The sequence below is a fragment of the Mauremys mutica genome, chromosome 11 (assembly GCF_020497125.1).
Source record: "Mauremys mutica isolate MM-2020 ecotype Southern chromosome 11, ASM2049712v1, whole genome shotgun sequence".
Taxonomy (NCBI): Eukaryota; Metazoa; Chordata; order Testudines; family Geoemydidae; genus Mauremys; species Mauremys mutica.
The window spans coordinates 70,611,553-70,632,917 of record NC_059082.1 but is presented as its reverse complement, the minus strand read 5'-3'; the positions used below and the strand labels follow the sequence as shown (position 1 = coordinate 70,632,917).

Genomic DNA, 21,365 nt, shown 5'->3' with positions numbered 1-21,365 from the left:
ACCCGCAGTGGGGGGTCCTTCCGCCCCAGGACCCGCCGCCGAAGTGCCAGGTCTTTGGCAGCAATTCAGCGGCAGGAGCCCCCCCGCCGAAGACTCCAGGCCCCCTGAATCTTCTGAGCGGCCCTGCTTATGGCTAATGCACTGGAGTGAGACTAAGGAGATCTCTGGTTTATTCCCTTTGTGTCCTAGGGCAAGTAAACTTATATCTCTCTGTGCCTTAATTTCCCATATGCAAAATGCGAACAAATACTTCTTTACCTCATAGGGTTTTGTGGCAATAAATCTGTGAGTATTTGGGAGGCACTCAGATACTCTGGGGCCAAATAAGTACTAATATATGTATTAAATAGACAGTGGATTGAGGGGAAAGAGTGAGGAGGTCTTCGGAGCAGCAGATGGCGGCTTGAGGGCAGTGAGGAGGAGGTTTTGCAGAAATGAGTAGGAGTTGGGAAAGTGTTTTGGGGCAGTGGCAGGGAAAGGAGTATAAGGCATGTTAAGGACAAATGAGGGGAGAGTGTGAGGAGATGTGGGAAGCAGTGAGGAGGTTTGCAGATCAGTGAAGAGGATTGAGGATTGTGAGGAGAGAATTTCCAGAAATGAAAGACAGGAGAAGATTGAAAGAGAGAGAGCGATTTGGGGTACTTTGAAGACCTACAGAGAGGGTGGGTTGGTTGGAGAACATGAGGAAGGAGGCAAGAGTTAGGGGGCAAGAGTTAGGGGGCAAGCGGAGAGAGAATGAGGGGTTTTGGAGGTAGTTAGGGGGAAAATGAGGAAGTATGGGATCACCAAGGAGAGAGTGAAGGGGTTTTAGGCAGAAGGAAGGATTGGAGGGAAGGATTGGAGAACACAGGAAAGAAAAATGAGGAAAGGGAAAGGTGGGAAAGGGAAGGGACAAGTGAACTTGGGGGAAGGAGGGAAAAAGAGGAGTCAGCTGAAAGCAAAAATGTTGAAAAATAAGAAACTGATATGAAAGAATCAGAAAAGAGTCTTGAAGACAAAGGAGAGCTGCAGGAAAAGCTGTAGATAAAATAAACTGAAATTTTAAAAATTACTGAACAGAATGAAGGAAAACAGAGGTTGAAAAAGACTTAAAAGAAAAAAAATATACACCAAGACACATTACAGAGAAAAATGGGAAAAAAGGAAGAACATAATGAAGAAGCCATAGTAAGTTTATATATATATAATTATATAATATTACATATAAAATTTAATTAGAAAATGTTGTAATTAAATAAATTACATACACTACCCCATCCCATCATTTATGTGAAATATGTGGCATATACAAATAGTATATAATAGGATGGTGTCACAAAAAGGTTTTATTATATAATTTTGGAATGGTTATGTTACTCATGAGTGATCAATCCACAAGTGATTTATGCAGATCACCTCACATGAGTATCGATACAATTATTTTACCACGACACACCAGCATGTGTATTTTATATGCCATATATTTTACAGAAAAATTACTTTACGGATATCTTGTACATTTTATTGGAATGATTTGTTGTATCTCTCCATCTCTGAAGTCAAGTTCCTTAGTTAGCATGAGACCAACTGTACAGGAATAACTTTCTCACCCCAGTTTCTAAATCTATCAATCATGCATCACGCCTGAACCTTACATTTTAGCACAACCCTCCCCTGCTCCTATGAAAAATACAGATGTTATTTATTCAGAGCCCTACGTAACTTTAAAGAGTAATCTGCCCTCAAAACAATTGACTTGTAATCATGCAAACTCTGTCTTCTTAACACTACAGTAAGCCAACCACCTAAAATAAAGCAAGAAAAAAAAAGTAAACATGGGCACCTCTGCTTGCCCTTTAGTAACCTACTGAATTAGAAAGTATTTCAAACTCCTTAGCCTGCTTCATTGGATAATGAAAGTCGTTAATGGTTGATGCTGGAAATAAGATATTTTGCTGTATCATCTTTTATTAATATTTTAAAACTTATAAGTTGCACAGTGAAGTCTGAAATATATCTGGATCTGAATCTATTACAGTAAAAGCTCTAAACTACTGGTATTTCAAATCAATGTACAAATGCTGAGTTTACATTTGCTTGTGATGAAGAATGACTTTATTGACTATTTTTGTACCTACCGTATATTCTTTAAAGATTTATTTTCTCTTTAAAGTATGTGCTATTTTATTAATTGTAATGTCTTAAAAAACTAAGAGCAGATTATACCTGTTTCCAGACAACTAGCCAATTAATCAATTACATTAATTATAACAAATGCTATTGTATATTAATGAAAAGTTTATGAATAAAATAAAATAAAATAAATACTGCTACTCGTGGCAGATGTCTTTGCTCTCCTGGTCCGTAGATGCCTGGTGGGCGAAGAACACATGTACGGAGCTTATCACCTCCTAGGATATATGATAAAATGTGATTCTCAAATGACTTTTATATTACTACATTACAGGTACTTTTCATAGGCTATGAACATCCAAATATATATAAAATGAGGGCCCAAAGCTGTAGCCACTCCATGTGCAGAATTTACTTTGAAGTAAATGATTTTCATCTTCTTTTAAAAAAGGAAATTAACTTAGTACTTGTGAAAGGCACTGGCTTGATAGCCCTCCCAAAGTTTATTTCTTTATCCACAAAATATCCACAACATAGACAGTAGCAATATAAAAATTCATCAAACTGCTTTGTCAATGTGCTTCAAACTCTGATTTGGAGGGATCCCTTCTAGCAGTTACTGAGTATTTCAATCCCTTGTCCATATAGTCTTTGATCTCTGCATTAAGATAGCCAACAAGAATGCCAATTGTGACAATATTTTTTGTGTGTGAACTAGTATCAAATAAAAATTGGAATAAGCTCACCAAACTAATCTTACATAGCCCACGAACCACGATCAGGAAGCATTGGCTTTCAGTCACTAGAGATATGAGTTGGATTTGAACCATTAATTTATAGATGGAAGGCTTCAAATATTTGGCCCAATCCTGCTTCCATTGAAGTTGATGGCAAAACTATCATTGACTACTATGGGAGCAAGATTGGGTCCATCTCCCTATTTTCCCACAGTACATTGGTGATCTAGTTCATCATATCAGAATAATTAAATTCTTAATACACTATCACAAGACTTTGATGAAGTGCAGTACCTAATCTTGATATAGCATTAAATCCAAGTTTCATGTTTGAAATGTTTAACTGTATTTAAAAGTGACTGAACCATCTTAGGTAATGTCTACACTGCACTTTTGTTGTTAAAACTTTTGTCGCTCAGAGGTGTGAAAAAAACACCCCCCTGAATGACAAAAGTTTTAATGATGAAAAGTGCCAGTGTGGACAGTGCTTTGTCAGTGGGAGAGGATCTCCTGTTGATGAAGCAACTGCCCCTTGTTGGGGGTGGTTTTATTTCGTCACCCGGAGAGCTCTCTCCTGGCGACAAAGAGAGGCCACACTGCTTACCATACAATGGCACGGCTGCAGTGGCACAGCCGCATTGTTGTAAGGTGCATAATGTAGATATAGCCCTAATCTCCTAAATAGCTCTATAATACATCTGACACGGAAGAAGTTTTAGAGAGACAAGGTGGGTGAGGTAATATCGTTTAACATTAATGGTATTATATTAGTCACTTGTAGTACTTTGCAATTTTCAGATGAAAAAAGTCCTTTCTGGAAATTGTCCACAGCTAAATTTAACTCAGTGTCACCTGGTCACATGGTATCAAGTTGCACTTTATGTTGATTTGTATTGAACTGGTAGTTATAGTATCTCATAGGCAGGGGCGGCTCTAGGATTTCCGCTGCCCCAAGCATGGCGGCACGCCGTGGGGGGCGCTCTGGCGGTCGCCGGTCCCGCGGCTGCGGTGGACCTCCCGCAGGCATGCCTGCGGACGGTCCGCTGGTCCCGCGGCTCCGGTGGACTCCCGCAGATGTGCCTCATATGGAAGCTGTTCCATAATCATACTGTTGCCCTTTTGCAAACTTTTTCCAATTCCAATATATCTTTTTTCAGATGGGGTGACCACATCTTCACTCAGTTCAAGATGTTGGCATATCATGGATTTCTAGAGAGGCAATATGATATTTTCTGTCGTATTATCTATGCCTTTCTTAATGATTCCCAACATTCTGTTAGCTTTTTTGACTGCTGCTGCACATTGAGTGGATACACCTCTACCCCAATATAACGTGACCTGATTTAACACAAATTCAGCTATAACGCGGTAAAGCAGTGCTCCGGGGGTGCGGGGCTGCGCACTCTGGTGGATCAAAGCAAGTTCGATATAACACAGTTTCACCTATAACACAGTAAGATTTTTTAGCTCCCAAGGACAGCGTTATATCAAGGTAGAGGTGTATTTTCAGAGAACTATCCACAATGATCTTGTCAACTCGAGGAAAACACATATATACATGCCAGTTAGATATGACATCAGGAGAAGTACTCAATCCCAGTATGTTGTTAATGGCTGAAGTGAATTAATATTAATTGAAAAATACCTGCTACTGGAGCTCCATTAGCTGCTAGTACCATTTGGTCAGCAATTGATTTGGTCTTGGAATAATGGTCAATATGCTTAAAAAAAGAGCAAATATTATGGTTTTGTTTAATAAACTTCTGTCAAACTGGTTTCTTGTCATCAGCTCTGTAACAGCTTCTCAAAATTAAGAAGTTGTGGGGGTACTAATTTAGGGTAAAATGCCTAAATTATTATTTTATAAGTGAAGCAGACAGGTTTGCCTATATGAATCTGGATATCCAGTTGACTGTACTCCATTTGAAGAAATATTTTAAATCTTATAACAATGTAAAATATTGTTATAATAGTGTTATTCAGATTTTAATTGCTTAATATTTTTAAATTTGAATATGTTTCTGTAGTAGCAGAAAAGCCACTCAAAATATTTATGTGTTTTTTTTGTACGAGTTAATGATTAGGTGAGAATTCTTGTGTTTGATTTTCTTGTAGTGTGAGCTTAATTTACTAAGTGTTTACTCCCCCCTCAAAGTTATTCAGAATAACATTATTAAAAACTATTTTGTCTGCCCATCAATAGTGTATGAATCATAGTGGTAGCTAGGCACTGCATTATATCAAGAGAAGTATTTTAATGGAAAGAGAAGATAGGAAAAATAAAAATTTACATGAACTGACAATGTTCGCTTTCGTATTAAAGACAACGATCCCATAATAAAAAGTGCAGTTTTTCCATTTCAGCATTGATTTTGAAAATAGATAATATTTGACCAGAGAGAAAACAGATAACAGGTATATAAATAAAAATAATGAATATAAAGACTCAGATAGACCCTAATCCATACAAGGGGACCTTTATATCCTTGTTGAGCTGTATTAACTACAGTGGGATTCTGCATGAGCATAAGGACCTTCATGGGTTCCTTTCCACAGTCAGGGCCTTGATGGTAAAGTATATACTAACAGTTACTTAAAATAATTACGTTGGTTCTCAAATGGTGTCTATATACAATTTAAAAAAACAGAAGATGTTTCTTTTTTCTTATCCTTTTGCGTCCAATGTTGTTCAGAAATAACAGAGCAAAGCAATAAAATAGAGAAAACATGGAACAAATAGTACAGGCAAAATACCTTTTCTAATGGAAAATATGGCACAGTTTCCTCATCGCCATCTTCAATGGGATTCCCTCCAAACACCACGTTCACTGTACTAGTATATATCAATCTGGGGATGTTCTGTTGTTTGCAGACTGCAGTGATATGCAAAGTACATTATTATTTCAATAGAAATTGGAATAAGAAAATAAATAACCTAGAACATAAGAATGGCCATACTGGGTCAGACCAAAGGTCCATCTAGCCCAGTATCCTGTCTTCCGATATTGGCCAATGCCAGGTGCTTCAGAGGGAATGAGCAGGAAATAAGCCTTTTCTAAAACAACAGTCACATATATTATAAGAGTAATCTTTCCATTTTAGGATTGTTTGGGAATTTCTAATATCATCTTACGTTTATATACTGTAACTCTATGCATTTCAAATGATCCCAAGTTTTTTATAATTTGGCATCACATTCTGACTGAATATCCTGTAATTGAATATTATGGTTTTGTAGAGGGCTAGAACTCTTCTGTTAGGAGAGGGGATTGGGCCCCAGTTAACTACAACTTCTCTAATGGCAGCACAACTTCTCTAATGGCAGCCCACTATATATTCACAAGCTAGTAGGATGAAAGCAGGAAGAACTGCTCTTAAAACTGTGAAAATAGTTAATGCCTTCCAAATAAATGAATGCTAATTCTTGTGTTAGGCTAAACATGCTAATGAAAAGCTACTGCCAGGTTGCAATCAAGGGGTAGAACTGTTCCTCCTTTTTTCTGGCTTTCCTACAAACCTCTGGAGACACAACATTCTGTAAGTCCTCCATGGCTGGAGAGGGTGTTGAGGAGCAGAGTTTAGGGATCCAGGGGCATGATCGCCAGGTTTGAGCAGATATGCCCTTGATTGTGGCCCCAAATACTAACCTCCACTCAGCTCTTGAGAAGAATAATCTGAGGGGAGAGTAACAAGCTGTACAAGGGGTCACAGGCAGGCAGACTATGGGTACAAACCAATCATGTCTTTGCAGCATAAATGTCATTATATTTTGGGAATAAAGAAGAGAGGTACAGAAGCTGAGCCACAATGTATGCAATACAATTTGAAAAGCCATATCTGGAAATGAAAGAATCTGAAAATGGTTTATCATAATTTTCCTGAGATTGTTGGTAAAAGACTAAAATTTAAGAAAAACAAACATGAGTTTGGGTGAGGAGTTTCCAGGTACAAAGTAAAATAAAAGGGAAGCTTTCACTTATGTGGATATCTGTAGTCTTAATAGGGTAAAGTGATAATAAAAGTAATCCTGGCACTCACAGAGCACTGTCTCTGTGATAATATAAATGCCTTTTTCATACATTAAATAATTGTTTTAAATCTCATAACACCCATATGAAGGAGAGAGGTATTATTATATCCATTTTACTGATAAAAAGTGGAGAGAGATTAATAGTGTCATCCTGATGTGAGGGGATGCTGGTGGCTTTGTGCAGAGGGTGCAGGAAGTGGGGAATGGCATCTCTGAAATGGACCCAGCTTTGCTCGAGTGAGGGGGTTTGGGATGATGTAGGATTGGGGCTAGTGATCATGTTTAGTGTTGTGCACGTGTAAGAAATTGCAGAGTAATCATGTTTATGAGAAAAAGAAAATATAAAGTAACTAGAAAGCTGGGAAAGAGCAGTTTGAACTGATACTAAACCTGTACTGATGGGGGAGGAGAGTTAACATGGAAATGAGAGACTAATACGTATGTACAAAAAGGATAACAAAAAGTTATAAATAAGTTTATGTAAAAAGGGAGGTTGAAGCTGTGTTGTCTGGTGCTGGAGGCGACTGTGATGACATCACCCTGATGAGCTTCCTACTTGCGAGTAATTGATCATTATTTGCTGAGGGTTTTGCCTTAATAAAGATTTGTTAGATCCACCTGCTGAGCAAATGAATCTCAGTCCAATAGTCATGGATCCTTTGTTAATTTAATTCTGTGAAAGAGGTTTGTGTGACAACACGGCAAGGGAAACATAGGGTCCAGTGGTCCCTATGGAGCAGTCTACTCTGAAGCCTGGGTGAGATGAATATAGATTCCTCCTGCTTGCCCCTGCACAGTTCTCCAGCACCCAGTTCTCCAGCACCCACCTTGTCTAAAGCCAAGCTAAAGACACAAACTTGGCTTTAGTGTCTTTGCCAAGTTTACACAGAAAGTCTTGAGACAGGTGTGCTGTTTTTAGTACTGTGTAAAACAAATGACATTTTCCTTATAAAATATATACTAAGAAATTGTTTAACTATGCCAAATAGCTTTTACTAAATGGTATATTAGCTTGCCATACCAATACAGAAAGACACATCTAGATACATACCTTCAATTATGAGTTTTGTCCCACCAACATTTATAGATTCAATCTTTTCTTTTTGTAGCTAGAAAAAGAGAGATTGTACAGTATCTGAATAATCTCACACTTTACATTCAGTCCTAGAGCTGGTCAGGGATTTTCAGGGCAACATTTTTTTGTGTGTGCAAAAAAATGTCAATTTTTAAAACAAAAATTGTTTCTGGGAATAATTGGTTTGCATCCTATTTTGATGTTTTTGAAACAAAAAGCTTTGTTTTTTCCTGTTCAAAATGACTTTTCATTTAAAAATGTAACAATGTATCCTAAAACAAGCATACAGAAAGGAGGATTTTAAATATACGTTACAGTAGCAATTCAATGGTCAGTCCTCTGTATTCAGAGGTATCTATTCAGTGAATTTGTTCTGTACAGTGACAAAATAATTAAACTATAATGTCTAGCAAAGATTATTATGTTGCTGTTTTGATTAAAATGTTAGGGAATATTTTATTTTATTCAAGGAGGTTTGGGTTTTTTAACATTATTATTTTAGCCCTCAGTTTCTTTGTAAGGATCATACATCAGGGACAAATTTTCTTAGCTTTGACAACATTGTACCTACTAATTGTGGACAGTTGTGAATTTAAATACAGCAGCTATTGTAGTAATTTAATTCAGGTTTCAGTCTTCCCATCAACTTAGCTGGAGTATATTATTTCCGGGTTTTAATAGGTATATTTATATTTATAAATGTAAGTTCAGGGATTGTGGGGAAGACTTAACTATGGTTATGATATGCACTCAATGAGATTTGGCCATAAATAGTTAAGCCTCACAACAAAATTGTGAAGTAGGTAAGTATCATTATCCCTCTTTTACTGAGGGCAGAACGGATAGGTGAAGTGACTTGCCCAAAGTCACACATTGAGTCAGTGGCAATGCTGTGAACCCTACTCTCCTGTCTCCCAGTGCAGTGCTCTAACCCCTAAATTGCACTTCACTGACACTTCCCAGCTGAAAGTCCTTGGTTGCTCCCAGGTTGTTTTTGGAGCCTCAGATAGTGAAGTCACTTCCCCATCCCCAGTACAAGAACACTAAAAGAACAGATTCACTATAAATGGAGCTGCAGTTTATACACAGCAACACACTGAATCAACTTGAGAATTTCATTCTACAACACTTTCATATAAGCAGGATTTCAGTCTATCTGAGTTTGTGTTCTCTAGTCTTCCCTTTTTGGGAAAGACTGTCAACACCAAAAGGCTGTCGCAAGACAACTCTGGTGCCATCTAGAGTCCTTAGATTGCTTTGATTCTCGTCAATCATTTAGCTTGCATGCCTCTGGGTGGCACTGGTCTTGTGGGTTGATTATCTTGTAGGGAATGGAAAACAATCAGAGGTACATGCTGATTCTTTTAGCTTCGACAATAGCCTTTTATACTGTTAAACATGAAGTTTTGTTAACTTATTTTAAGACATTAGCTGGGAAGGATAGTAGTGTTCCTGACTGGATTAATTCCTACCTGTCTGGATGGTTGCAAAGGGAAGTATTGTACAATTGATGCTACTTATGTGGGGTTCTTCAAAGCTCAGTTTTATTAGTCTTCCTTTTCAGTGTACATAAGAAAGAGTGTGTGTGTGTGTGTGTGTGTGTGTGTGTGTGTGGGATGGGGGGGAATAACAAAGCAGTTTGAGTTGCAGTGTTAAAAGTTTGCAAATAACGCTGCTCTGTGTCTTGTTTTCATAAGTACACCTCTACCCCGATATAACGCTGTCCTCGGGAGCCAAAAAATCTTACCGTGTTATAGGTGAAACCGCATTATATCAAACTTGCTTTGATCCACCGGAATGCGCCCCCCCGCCCCCCCCAGAGCGCTACTTTACCATGTTATATACAAATTCATGTTATATCGGGGTAGAGGTGTATTGGACTTGGGGTGGTAACTATGATTTCCCAGTAGCTGCCTGAGACCGGGATATGGAGGAGAATAAGCTGGATACATTCAATCTTGATAAGATGGAACTGATAATAATGATTTGGTTGAAGGATTTTGAGGTTATTGCAGGGGTGATTCCTGCCCCCTTTATTGAGGAGATTTCATCAATGCAGAGGTTCCCTTGGATTCCTGTTTGCTCCTTGGAACTCAGGCAGACAGGAACACCTACTCCCACCTGCACTCAGCTAGGTGTTTGTGACCTTTTTTAGGACCTTGATACAGTGATTTACAGTCATCATTTTAGATTGAATTACTACAGTGCACTCTACAATGAGCTGTCCTTGAAAACTATTCAAAAGTTACAGCTAAGGCAGAATGTGAATGCCCACCTGTGAGTTGGTATTAGCAAATGGGACTTATTACATCTGTTATTTAACAGGTTCCTGAGCTTCCTAATCACTACACAGTAAACAATTCAAAGCTTTGGTTTAGATCAATACAGTTCCATATTTTTTGGGCCTAGGTTATCTCTCATCATGTTATCTGCTATGACAGTTAGGATCAGCTGAGACATGCTTTAAATGGGATGGAGCTTGTGGGAGGTTATTCTTGGGGGAGGTGCTTGAAGCTGGAATGTGTGGCCTCAGCAAGCCTGAAAGAATCTGAGTCTTTTGGTGTTTTGGAGACAATACAAGGACCTTCTCTTCACTCAGGCATCTGCCTGATGTGGTAGGTAGACAAGTTATGAATAATGTGGAATAAAAAAGGAGTAAGAAGGAGTGGGAGGTAGATTGTTTATCTGTGGAGATTATTATTTTTCTAGCATGATAGAAGATGATTTATTTGTATCGATATACGTTTTGGTAACATCAGGTATATGTCCTGAGATCTACAGAAGGGAGCATTTTATAAGTTTAAAAAAATAACTACAATAATCAGTAAATTTGCTGTTTAAATGTACATTGATGGAACTATTTTTCTGATATGCAGATGGTGTTGAATATATATAATTATTTGCATTGATATAGAATTTGTTTCTTGATCTTGTACAGCACAGGTGCAGATTGTTGCACAGGTAAATGCAAGGTTAAATGTGATGCACAGAACAGGGAGTACAGAGCCATCCAATCCCAAATAAATGTCAAGTTACTCTGCCTAATAGTAGCAGTAGAACCAAACTGGAGAGTGTGATGCTAAGCGCTTCATTTGCATGCTGAGGATCACATATAAGCCAAATCTCTTCAGAAATGCTTGTTCTCTCCCCACCCTGCACTTTTTTTTTTTAACCTGTGCTCTTGATAGTAAGGAAGAAGATACGCAGAAGCTTTGACACTACCAATTATTGTGGGTTAACTTACTTGTACTCATGCACAGTCACAGTTCTCTCTTGTGGTAGGGCACAATTAAGTATGTGCTCTAGGCTGTGTACTGTACAAGGATTTGCAGGATCAAGGCCTCAGAGTAGTTTACAGACCACTGGTTATTAGCACAGGGTAAGGAAAGGTGTGGAATTGATTATTATAAGATCAGGCAACTGTAGGAAATTACACTCAAATGTTAACTTTCAATGAAAAATTGAGTAATCAATCTGAGACGAAACATGGAAAGAAGTTTTGAAATCTTACACTTTTGAACAACACTGGGTTAATGCCATTTTAGACAATGGCTTAAATCTCTTATTATTATCCACAGCTCGAATTTTCACCACTCAAAGTTAGAAAAGTTTTATGTCTTAACTATCACTGTAAATAAAACTTTAAGTGATTGATAGAGGCTGGATAAGGTCACTGATATGATGATCTATTCATAAATAACTGGCAATTTACAAAAAGACAAACATTTCAAGAAATACTTTTGATAGGTAGCTCTTTAAAACTATGATGTTCAATATATTGTGTTCTTGATCCTGTGAGTTCTTAAAACTGTGCACAGCAGGCAGTGAGAGAGGTTGAATGGAAGCTACAGATGGACATGAGTATGTTTAAGCATGAGACTTAATCCTCTGCGCTGAGCAGACATTAATATAAGCACCTTGCACACAGGATAAGAAACGAGGTGTGTTGTGGGTGGTGAACTGGTGTATCTGAGAAGAAGATGGACTTAAATAAAAGCCTGGTTATTGGGAGACCTGAGTGCTGGGATAGGAATTTGCTCTTTTCATCGACGTGCTCAGAAATCTGACACATAGTGCTATGATAACCACAGGTCTCACATGCTAACTTATCATTCAGATAGCAAGACACATAAGATAATTGTACTCACTTGCTCTAGTCCTGACATTCCATATGCAGCTGCATGAAACACACAGTCAGCCCCTTCACAAATTGCAAGTAGGGCATCATAATCCCTCACATCAGCCTGCAATATATATGGAAAGATATTTTGAATTTGATCACAAAACTACAGTTTAGAGTTTACCATGAAGCTGTTAGCAGCCATAAAATGCATGCATGAAATTGTGCATACACTTGTTGTGATAAATAAAGGGGGAGGGATAGCTTCCTTTGATGGACACCCAGACAGCCAGTTAGCTGTAAAATCCCTCTTGGTAGCTGACAAAAGCATTAGGTGTAAGCACAGAGGAGATCCACAAGCCAAAATGAAAAATAAACCTGACAGCGTCTAACTAAACATTCCCTATCCAAATTATTTCTTCTAGGTATGGAAGATACTTTTTCATACCTGGTTCAAACCTTACACAGCATTCCTGCTGCAGTGCTTATAGCATTGCTGCTCCATGTCCCTGCAGCCCAGAGAACAACAGACAAAGGGAAAGCTTCTTTTCCCATTTAAAAAAGTTCTAGCCTTCCCATTGTCTCTTTTGGTCAGGTGCCCACTCATTTTCTTTATCTGGGGGACTTTTTAACTCTTTACAGGTAAAGCTAGTAAAGAACAGCTATCAAGAGGTATTTTACAGCTAACTGGCTGGGTGGATGTCCATCAAAGGGAGCTAACCCTACCCCCCTTTATTTATCACACTTGTGGAAGCCAGGGGCTGAAAATCAGGCCCATTTTAATACTTTGTAATGATATTATAACAACTTTCCTCCCAGGAGAGCAATACACTTCACAAAAATTAATTCCTTTAGCTTTAGAACACCCCTGTGAAATAGGGAAATATTATCATACAAATTTTGCAGATGGTTAAATCAAGGCACAGATAGGTGAAGTGACTTGCTCAAAGTCACAAGGAGAATTATTTGTAGAGTCAGGAATAGAACCCAGAAATTCCTTGTTCTAGGCACCAGACTTCATTGCTTTCTTACTGTAAGTACACTAGTTCACATGCTTTTTACAGTCTATTGATTAAAGTGCTGTGGAAGTTGTGGAGGAGTCTTACTTTTATTTATGATTGTTCTGGGTTTTGTGAAAACTGTCCTGCTGAGACACTACGTAAAAATCAAACAGATTAACTTAATTTGATTGTTGTGAACATGTATTTTTATCATACCTGGATAAACACTACTCCATTAGGAATTTCCCAAATGGGCTCTTGTATATCTAACAGAACAACCGAGGCTCCTGATTTGGCAAGAGCACACCCCAAATTATATCCAAAGAATCCTCCACCTCCTGTCACTACTGTGTTCATGCTTCTTTTACTCAGTGCTCCAGCATGTCGGTTAAGATTACACTCAGATGTTTGGCTCCAGGGGGGCACTACCCCATTAGATATATGTTTTGGGTCAGGTCTACAACATGCAATACGATTTTCTATCACTAGACACACAAAACATTTTTTTTCCCATGTTGAAAATTGCTCCATGGTGCTCCGGGGTGCAGATAATTCCACTAAGTTTCATGTTAAAAAGCTCCATTCAGGGCTGCAATGTTTTTCTTTATCTTAACCTGTTTAGACGATATAAAGATAAATATTATTAACCAGTCTTTCCAAGTCAAAGGGTAATCAATATAAAAGCTTATTTATGTTAAATTTTTATAGCTTTCTTCTGTTTACTTTGCTTTTATCATATTTGTCACATTATACAGATGTAAAAATGGTGATATTTGGGAAACCTTACATACTATCAGCTACTGCTTGACAATTAAAACTTTTCCGCGTGTGCTTTCTAAGCTAAAAAAAGTATCATGAAAAGGCCTCACAGAGTTTGCATATATTTGACCAGTCGTTTACAGAGATGGCAGCATACAGAATGAAAAGAAAAATATTAATATTTTATGAAGTCAAGGAGCATGAGAGAGTGGCCAAAATTTCTTGTATGGATTGATGTGTTCCACATTCTGGGTCAGAATTAGGTCAGAATTAGAATAATGGTAGATACCAACATTTTCGTCATCTTGAGATAAATGGCTGTTTAGTTGTCTATGCAAATTGTGTCTGCTGGTCTCAATTCAGTTCCTGGTGGTCAAATGTCTACATCACAAAGGCTCAAGCTGCCCTTTGGGACTCACATAGCCTATGACCCAGGGTCCCGTAACTTGATTTGGAATCTTAAACTATCAGGGTCCAATATGAAAGAACAGAAAACACTTTGTTTCTACATTTTTTTTAAAGGAGAAAACTTCCCCAATTCAGTAAACTAATCATTAATATGCACACACTGCTCCACTCAGAAAAATCTGAGAAAAGTGATGCCCATGCCTCAAAATCAAAAGCTAAATATTGAATGCACCTTGAGGTGGTCAGTGTTGAAACATGTTATTGGGCTGCTGTGAGGAAGTTTGCAATGCTATTGCCTGTTGTATAGCTGTACTGGGGATAACATATGACAAGGCTGCCAATCCACCACCTTTCAGGGAAACTAATAAATTCAGAGAGAGAGAGAAAGAGAGATAAATGTGTCCATATTTTTATTTAGAAAGTAAAATAAGTAATCATGTTTATGAAACAAGGATACTATTTTTCTATAAACAAATAGGCTCTATTAGATGATGTTTGTACAGCATTTTAAAATGCCAAGCACTATATGGAGTCTAAGCATTTTTAATTATTGTGAATAATTATTATTGGATTTACACATATAAACTCACCATCTCTCAAGAAAATATTCAAGATATAAGTTATTTGAGATCCTTGCAAATTTGCCATGGGAATGCTACAAGAGGCCAAGGAAGTATACTTTCATTTAAAATGTTAGAAACTTTAAAAGGGAGAATTTCTATAAATACTAATTACCATCATATACAAGTGTGTAGTTTCCTTAGCAGCAAAAGTGCAGGGTACATGATGCCAATGACTTGGGACAAACAAATCAAGTAGCAAAACATCAGTTTAATTCAAGTCAGAACCATAAATAACTCTAAGCCACCAAAACATCAATGTGCTTCCTGAAGAGTTGTTTTGATAATTTAATAACATTAATCATAATATTTTACACTTGAGTAACTTCTTCCTTCTGAGGATTTCAAAGTACTTTACAACTATTAAATTAATTCCCACAACAAGCCAGAAAGATAGGGAGGTGTTATTAACCCCTTTTTTGCACGCAGGAATCTGACACACAGGAAGGTGAAATGATCTGACAAGGTAACACAGCTAGTCAATGGAAGAGAAGGGAATAGATTCAGAACTTCTGACCAGCAATACTGTGCTCTAACTACTAGTCAACATTTCCTTCCACATATGATTCCATCCTCTTAGAATTTTAGCTTGTTTAACAGTGTGGCACGTTGCAGGAGAAGCGTGGTTCAGACTGATTAAATGGTATGCTTCTAGAAATAGTACTGTTAAATTGAGCAAAATATATTTTAAACTGAAAATCAAGAAAAGTTGCTTATCTAGGTCTATTTGATGGCAGAATAAATTTCCTAGACAGGTGGTAAGAACCTCATTCCTAAGTCATTTAAAAATGGACTGTGCTGAAACTCTTAATATTATATTTCAGGGAATACTCGTGCATTGCTTGAGGGGATGGACTAGATGTGACTTAATTTTCCAAGTGTAATTTCTAGCATTTCCTTTCTTAGAGGTAAAAAATAGTGGAGTCTGGAGCAAAATTAACCAATAACATCACATATGCAAATGATGGCATACTGATTGGGTGCAGTTGAGTTCCAACTTCAGCTAGCTTTTAGAATGTTACAGTTCAAAATACAAAAGTCTGCTGGCAGTTGATGCAGTTAACTGGAATTCTAGGCTAGCTGTTTGTAGGCCTGAAAACATGAATGAATATACCACCAATTAAATTATAATGGCTTTTGTTTCAGAAAGCTTGAATTCTTCTTTCATCGAGATTTTTGTCAATATCTCCCTCGGGGCAATAAATCTTGATATTCAGTTCTACTGCAATAAATAACTGCTTATAATGTTGTGACACATCGTGACAATATAAAGTTGCACATCAGTAGCACCTTTGATTAGTTTCCTTTTGTGCATTCTATTTTCACTATTTTTTATATTTTTGAAATTATACAGAAAACCTTTACATTTTCTATTTGTTGATTTTGCACACAAAGTGCTAAATTGAGAAAATTGCTGAAATTATTTGGAATGACTGAAAATAGAAAAAAATACAAAATACTCTTGTACACATTTAAGTTGTACAAGTGCATATTAAACAGTTTATCTTTAAGGAAATCTTTCGCTGTTCTTTGATCATTTTTCCCTCTAGCATAAGGAGAGTCTTAAAGGAGGGCTCTGAAATGTTGTTAGGTGCACTGTGTAAGTTTCAAACCTAACACATACAGGACAGATGGTTTCAGGAGTGCAACTTTGAATGCTAACTCCTAGCACAAATAAGCCTTTATAGTCTCATCTCCAAGAAACTAGAGAGCTCCTCAAGGATCTTCCATTCGCTACAAGGAAGATGTTACACAAAATCCATTTCAAAACAACAGTCATCACTATAGCCATCAGCTTCAGAGACTTTTAGAAAATGCTCCCTGAATTTTCAGTCCTATGCAAAGTTCCCTGTCAGAAAAAAGTTGCTTCTAGCACTTGCTACATCTTTCCCCCTCTTTCTGTCAATTTGTAGAATTTGGATTGGCTATTTAATACGTGTAAATAAACTCAGGGTTATGTGTGACTAGGTCCAAGTACTGTGGCTGCATCTTTAACTTCCCCACTGCAATCTAGAGGCGATGCATAACAGCTATAAAGTACAGCAGTACACACAGTTACACTCAAACCATTTCCATTTTAAATAGCCAGATAACAGGAATTACCTTTGGCAGGATCCTCGTTGTTAGACGAAAATTTAATTATTCTGAGTCCTCATTTGCGAGCTGGGGAGATGGTCAGCGCGGTTTTCTCTGGGTGTTGATTAGCACCGGCATAGCAGGGCTCCCCAGTGAAGCGTATTCCCCAAACGAGCTCAGATCTTCGGGTTCTTACTACTGCCCCTCATCCTAGGATCCAGAGGGAGCCGTTTGCCAGGGCGTACCGTGTGGCCACTTCGCTCACCTACTCAAGGGAACACCGGGCCGTATTTACCTCAGTCGCAGGGCAGTCGGTTTCTGCTCGCAGCGTCTCCTAAAGAAGGAGCAGCTCTCATTGATCTAACGCTGTTAAGTGTATGTAGCAGCAAGGATGAGACACGGAGGAGCATTAAAATACTATTTTACACACGTTTGAATTAATATAATATTTTACACACATAGGACTATAGGATTTTGTTGATCTAGTAAAAATTGTAAAATGAAGTTCTACCATATTATCTCTAATATACAAATTTACGTGCCTCACACTGGGACACTTTGTAAAAGGGATATTTGGGGCGGGGGAGATTGTTAATCACCAACAATGTGGTTGGCAGGGTAACAGTCCCAGAAATGTGTGAGAGATGTTAAACGTCTCTGAATCTTGCACAACAAAATCCATTATACCAAGAGGGATGAAAATAATTTGAAACAAATGCTCATTGGGAAAAAAAATCTCCCTTCAAAATGAGTGAAATTCTGTTGGCTGTTAGTTTAATATAAAATTCATGTAGAACAGTGTTAAGTATGTATCTGAATGTCCAGTATTTTTAAATAAAAAGAACAATTAATGGAGACTTCTTCAGATTAAAGAAAAACCTAAAAGTTTTCCATTTGATCTTCACACTTCAACACATATTTTTGTACATGCCTTACCACCTTTGTCTTCCACACCCTAGCATTGCCATATTTATCTTTTCATTTAAAAAAAAGTCTGACTCTCATAAAAATACAACTACAATGTATTGTAGCGCAGCAATAAATTTATGTATTAATAATAATTAGTAACCAGTGCACAAATAATCTCTTTTAGAAAGCAAGTTAAGTATGCCTATGCATAGTTGGAATGTCTGTGGTGTGGATTAATTGTATGCTTTTTCTCTTGTTTATATATATATTTAAAAAGGAAATAGGTGGCTGAGGCAGTCTCTTAATAACCAGGGGTGGTAATGTTTATTTAAAGTAGCTTTTGTACATATGGCCATGGGAACATTTTTACTAGTCACTTATATGATGGTGGGTGTATTTTTGTTTTATGGTTGCAGTGAAGCTGGCAGTTGTCCTGTGTGGGAGGTAAATTAAAAGACATGACAGAATGGTCTCCATCCATTTTTCTTGGCCCTAAAAAAACCCAATACATCATGTGACAAGAGGGAAAAATATTTCCTGGGTGGATGTAACTGGGTGGCAGTGTTCTTTTATTGACCCACCTATTAGCATGTGCTAGAACCCTTCAGAAAGCTGTGACTCATTGTGGCAGGTTCAGCATCTTGGCTGTATTTGGGAGTTAAGGGAGGAGGGAGTTGTTCTCTGGGCAGAGCAACTTGAGAGAAATCCTAGAAACAGTTGACCTTATGCAAGAAAATTAATCTGAGATTTATGTTTTTGTTTTTGTTTTTTTATGTTATTAATAAAGCCAAATCCCAGAAAGAGGGTGAGAGTTTGGACACTAACTCAAAGTTGTGTGGTTTGCTTAGAATCATGTAGGGACTCATTCCGTTCCTACTCGGCCGTTCTCCGAGACGGACAGATGGTGCTAGGATGAAGTGCTGTTTTGTGTGTCCTTCTAAGACATAGTTTGATTTCCTTTACAAGAAAGGGCAGTAGGAATGGGAGATTCTTCAAGGCACAATTTCAGAGTTTCAGAGAGTTCAAGGCTAGGATGGAGGGACTATTGATAATCTAGTCTGACCTCTTTTTTATCACGTACCATAATTTTTCACCCAGATAACCCTATATTAAACTCAGAGGGTTTAGTTAGACCAAAGCATTTCAGTCCGCAGGAGACTAGACTGCGTGCCATAGGTAGGGAAAGGGAGAGACCAATATTCTGCAATGGCAGAGAATTGATTTGCCCAGACGATCCTAGCAGGTCACTAGCTAGGTGACCCAAGCTCCATGCTGCAAAGGAAAGTGAAAACTTCCAAGATCCCAGGCAGTCTGACATGGGGGGAAAATTCCTTCTCAACACCCAATCTGGCAGTCTGACCCTGAGCATATGAGTAGAAATACCAGATAAGCTTCTAAAAAGAGGATTCCCTGTACCACCTTGGAGCACTGGTCCAGTGTCCCATCTCTTGCTGTGACCAATCAGCCTTCAGAGGAAGGCAAAAATAAAACCAAAAATCGTCAAACCCCAGAATATATCTAGTCAATTGTGCATAGGGAAAAAATCCTTCCCAACCCGTGCAGGTGACTGGCTGAAGCCTTGAAGTATGAGATTTGATTATAGTCATTATCTTAATACAGAGCTGCGTTACAAGTACTTTGAGGGCAATGCAGGCAATCCGGATGCTGCTCCTGTTCAACAGGGTGACTCAGATTTACTCAGATTGAGCCCAAAGGCCTCTCCCCTTCCAAGTTATATTTTCACTTTTTTCTCTTAGAAATATCAATAATATTAAGTCTCCACTTCCTGGGTTTTATGGAGGACCCTTTGGAAAAACTGGTAGGATGAATTATCAATTATTGCATGAAAATAATTTTAGAAGCATAAAAAGGTATCTTACAATCTAAAAAGGCAGAAAAATATGTTTTAGCCTTAGGTGCATTTTTTTAAAGTTACCTTCTGTGACCTACTGGGGTACAATCCAGATCAGTGGGGGGCTGTGTCACCCCTGCCCTGTAATCTGGGGCACTTTGCAGTACCTTGCTGCTGTAGACTCCAACATCAGCTCACAAACAGCCACTAACATGCAGGTCAGTCCCAGATGTCCTTGTGTAACTGCAGTGTGCTAGTCCCACATTGGCTCGCACCAGTCTCGGTTATACCGCAGAGTGATCCCAACACAGTCCCACTCCTGGACTTTCCCTCAGAAAGTCTTGTACTGCCCAGCCCCTTCCTGGATAGTCTAAATATATTTAGTCCGTCATTCCTTTAAGGTAATAATATAACATCTTATTACCTTAAATGAAATTACCCAGACACTTCAACTTAACCACACTGGATTAAATAAAACCAGTTTATTAACTACAGAGAGATAGGTTTTAAGTGAGTACAAGTAATGATGCATGAATATCAGAAATGGTTACAGAAAAATAAAGATAAAATGCTTTCTAGTACCTAATTTAACAAACTATATTAGATTCAAGCATATGACCACATGCTTCCAGAATTACTCACTAAACTCTTCAGGTCAGGACCCCTCCCTCCAGAGTGCAATAGTTGTTTCCTTTGTCTTCTCAGGTGCAGAGAATGTGATGAGTGATAGAGATAGGGGTGCTTGAAATATCTGCCCCTCCTTTTTTATAGTTTCAGTCCCCCTCTTGAACAGGGCTGGCTCTAGGTTTTTGCCACCCCAAGCAAAAAAAGTTTGGCTGCCCCCCGTCCCAGCCCTGGGCTCCCCCCTGCTCCCACCTGCTACCCCAGCCCTGGGCTCTCCCCCCACAAGCCCCCTGCCGCCCCAGCGCTGGGCTTCCCCCTTCCCCCCCATCAGTGCCCTCCCCCTACCCCCCTGCTGCCCCAGCCCTGGGTCTCCTGCCTTCCCCTGCACCAGTGCTCCCACACACACCTCCTGCTGCCCCAGCCCTGGGCTCCCCCCTCCCACCTGCACCCTCCTTCCGCCGCAGCCCTGGGTCACTGGTAACTTGCTCCCAGGGTGGGTCTTTCAGCAGGAATTTTGGATGTGCACAAAACAGACAGGATTGGTTCCCATATGGTTACAGAGCTGCAGTAAAGTGGAACAATTTTCAGCTTGTGTGATTGGAGGATATCTGGATGCATATTATAAGACTATCCTCCATAAATAAGGAAAAGTTGAGGTGCCTTTATTATTCTTTTGTTCCACTCTTTCTTTCTATGGGGAATTTGCCAATGCAATATCACTGTCTTCCTTTTAAACAAAACAAAACAAAAAGGCAATGGCTGTTGAAAATAGCAATTCCAGTCCTAATAACCACTGGGAAGCATTTCTTGCTCAATTTTATCCTACTTTTTCTACAAGTTACAGTGGATCAGTATATTTGATTTGGGAGAAATGAAGTAACAGCTGCCCAAACTGATCTTGAGCACTCCTGAATTTTGAGGTGTTAAAATCTGGAAGGCAGGTGCTGGCTGTGTGTGTGGGGGGGCTGTGGGCTCTGCAGGGGAGCACAGCAGCATGTATGCAGCAGCGTGTCTGGTGCGCGGAGCCAGACACGCTGGTCTG

At 38.7% G+C, this 21,365-nt stretch overlaps 1 protein-coding gene across 1 annotated transcript in view; it reads right to left on the bottom strand.

Moving 5' to 3' along the window:
• Positions 1-17,267, bottom strand: part of LOC123343590 (putative short-chain dehydrogenase/reductase family 42E member 2) — a 32,274-nt gene extending 15,007 nt beyond the window's left edge. The window contains 8 exon segments of the mRNA XM_044978759.1: positions 2,308-2,390; positions 4,495-4,570; positions 5,604-5,722; positions 7,931-7,988; positions 12,103-12,198; positions 13,292-13,540; positions 13,542-13,689; positions 16,966-17,267. Coding sequence (XP_044834694.1) covers positions 2,308-2,390; positions 4,495-4,570; positions 5,604-5,722; positions 7,931-7,988; positions 12,103-12,198; positions 13,292-13,540; positions 13,542-13,658 — 798 coding nt within the window. The 5' untranslated portion in view covers positions 13,659-13,689; positions 16,966-17,267.
• Between the last annotated feature and the right edge of the window lie 4,098 nt (positions 17,268-21,365).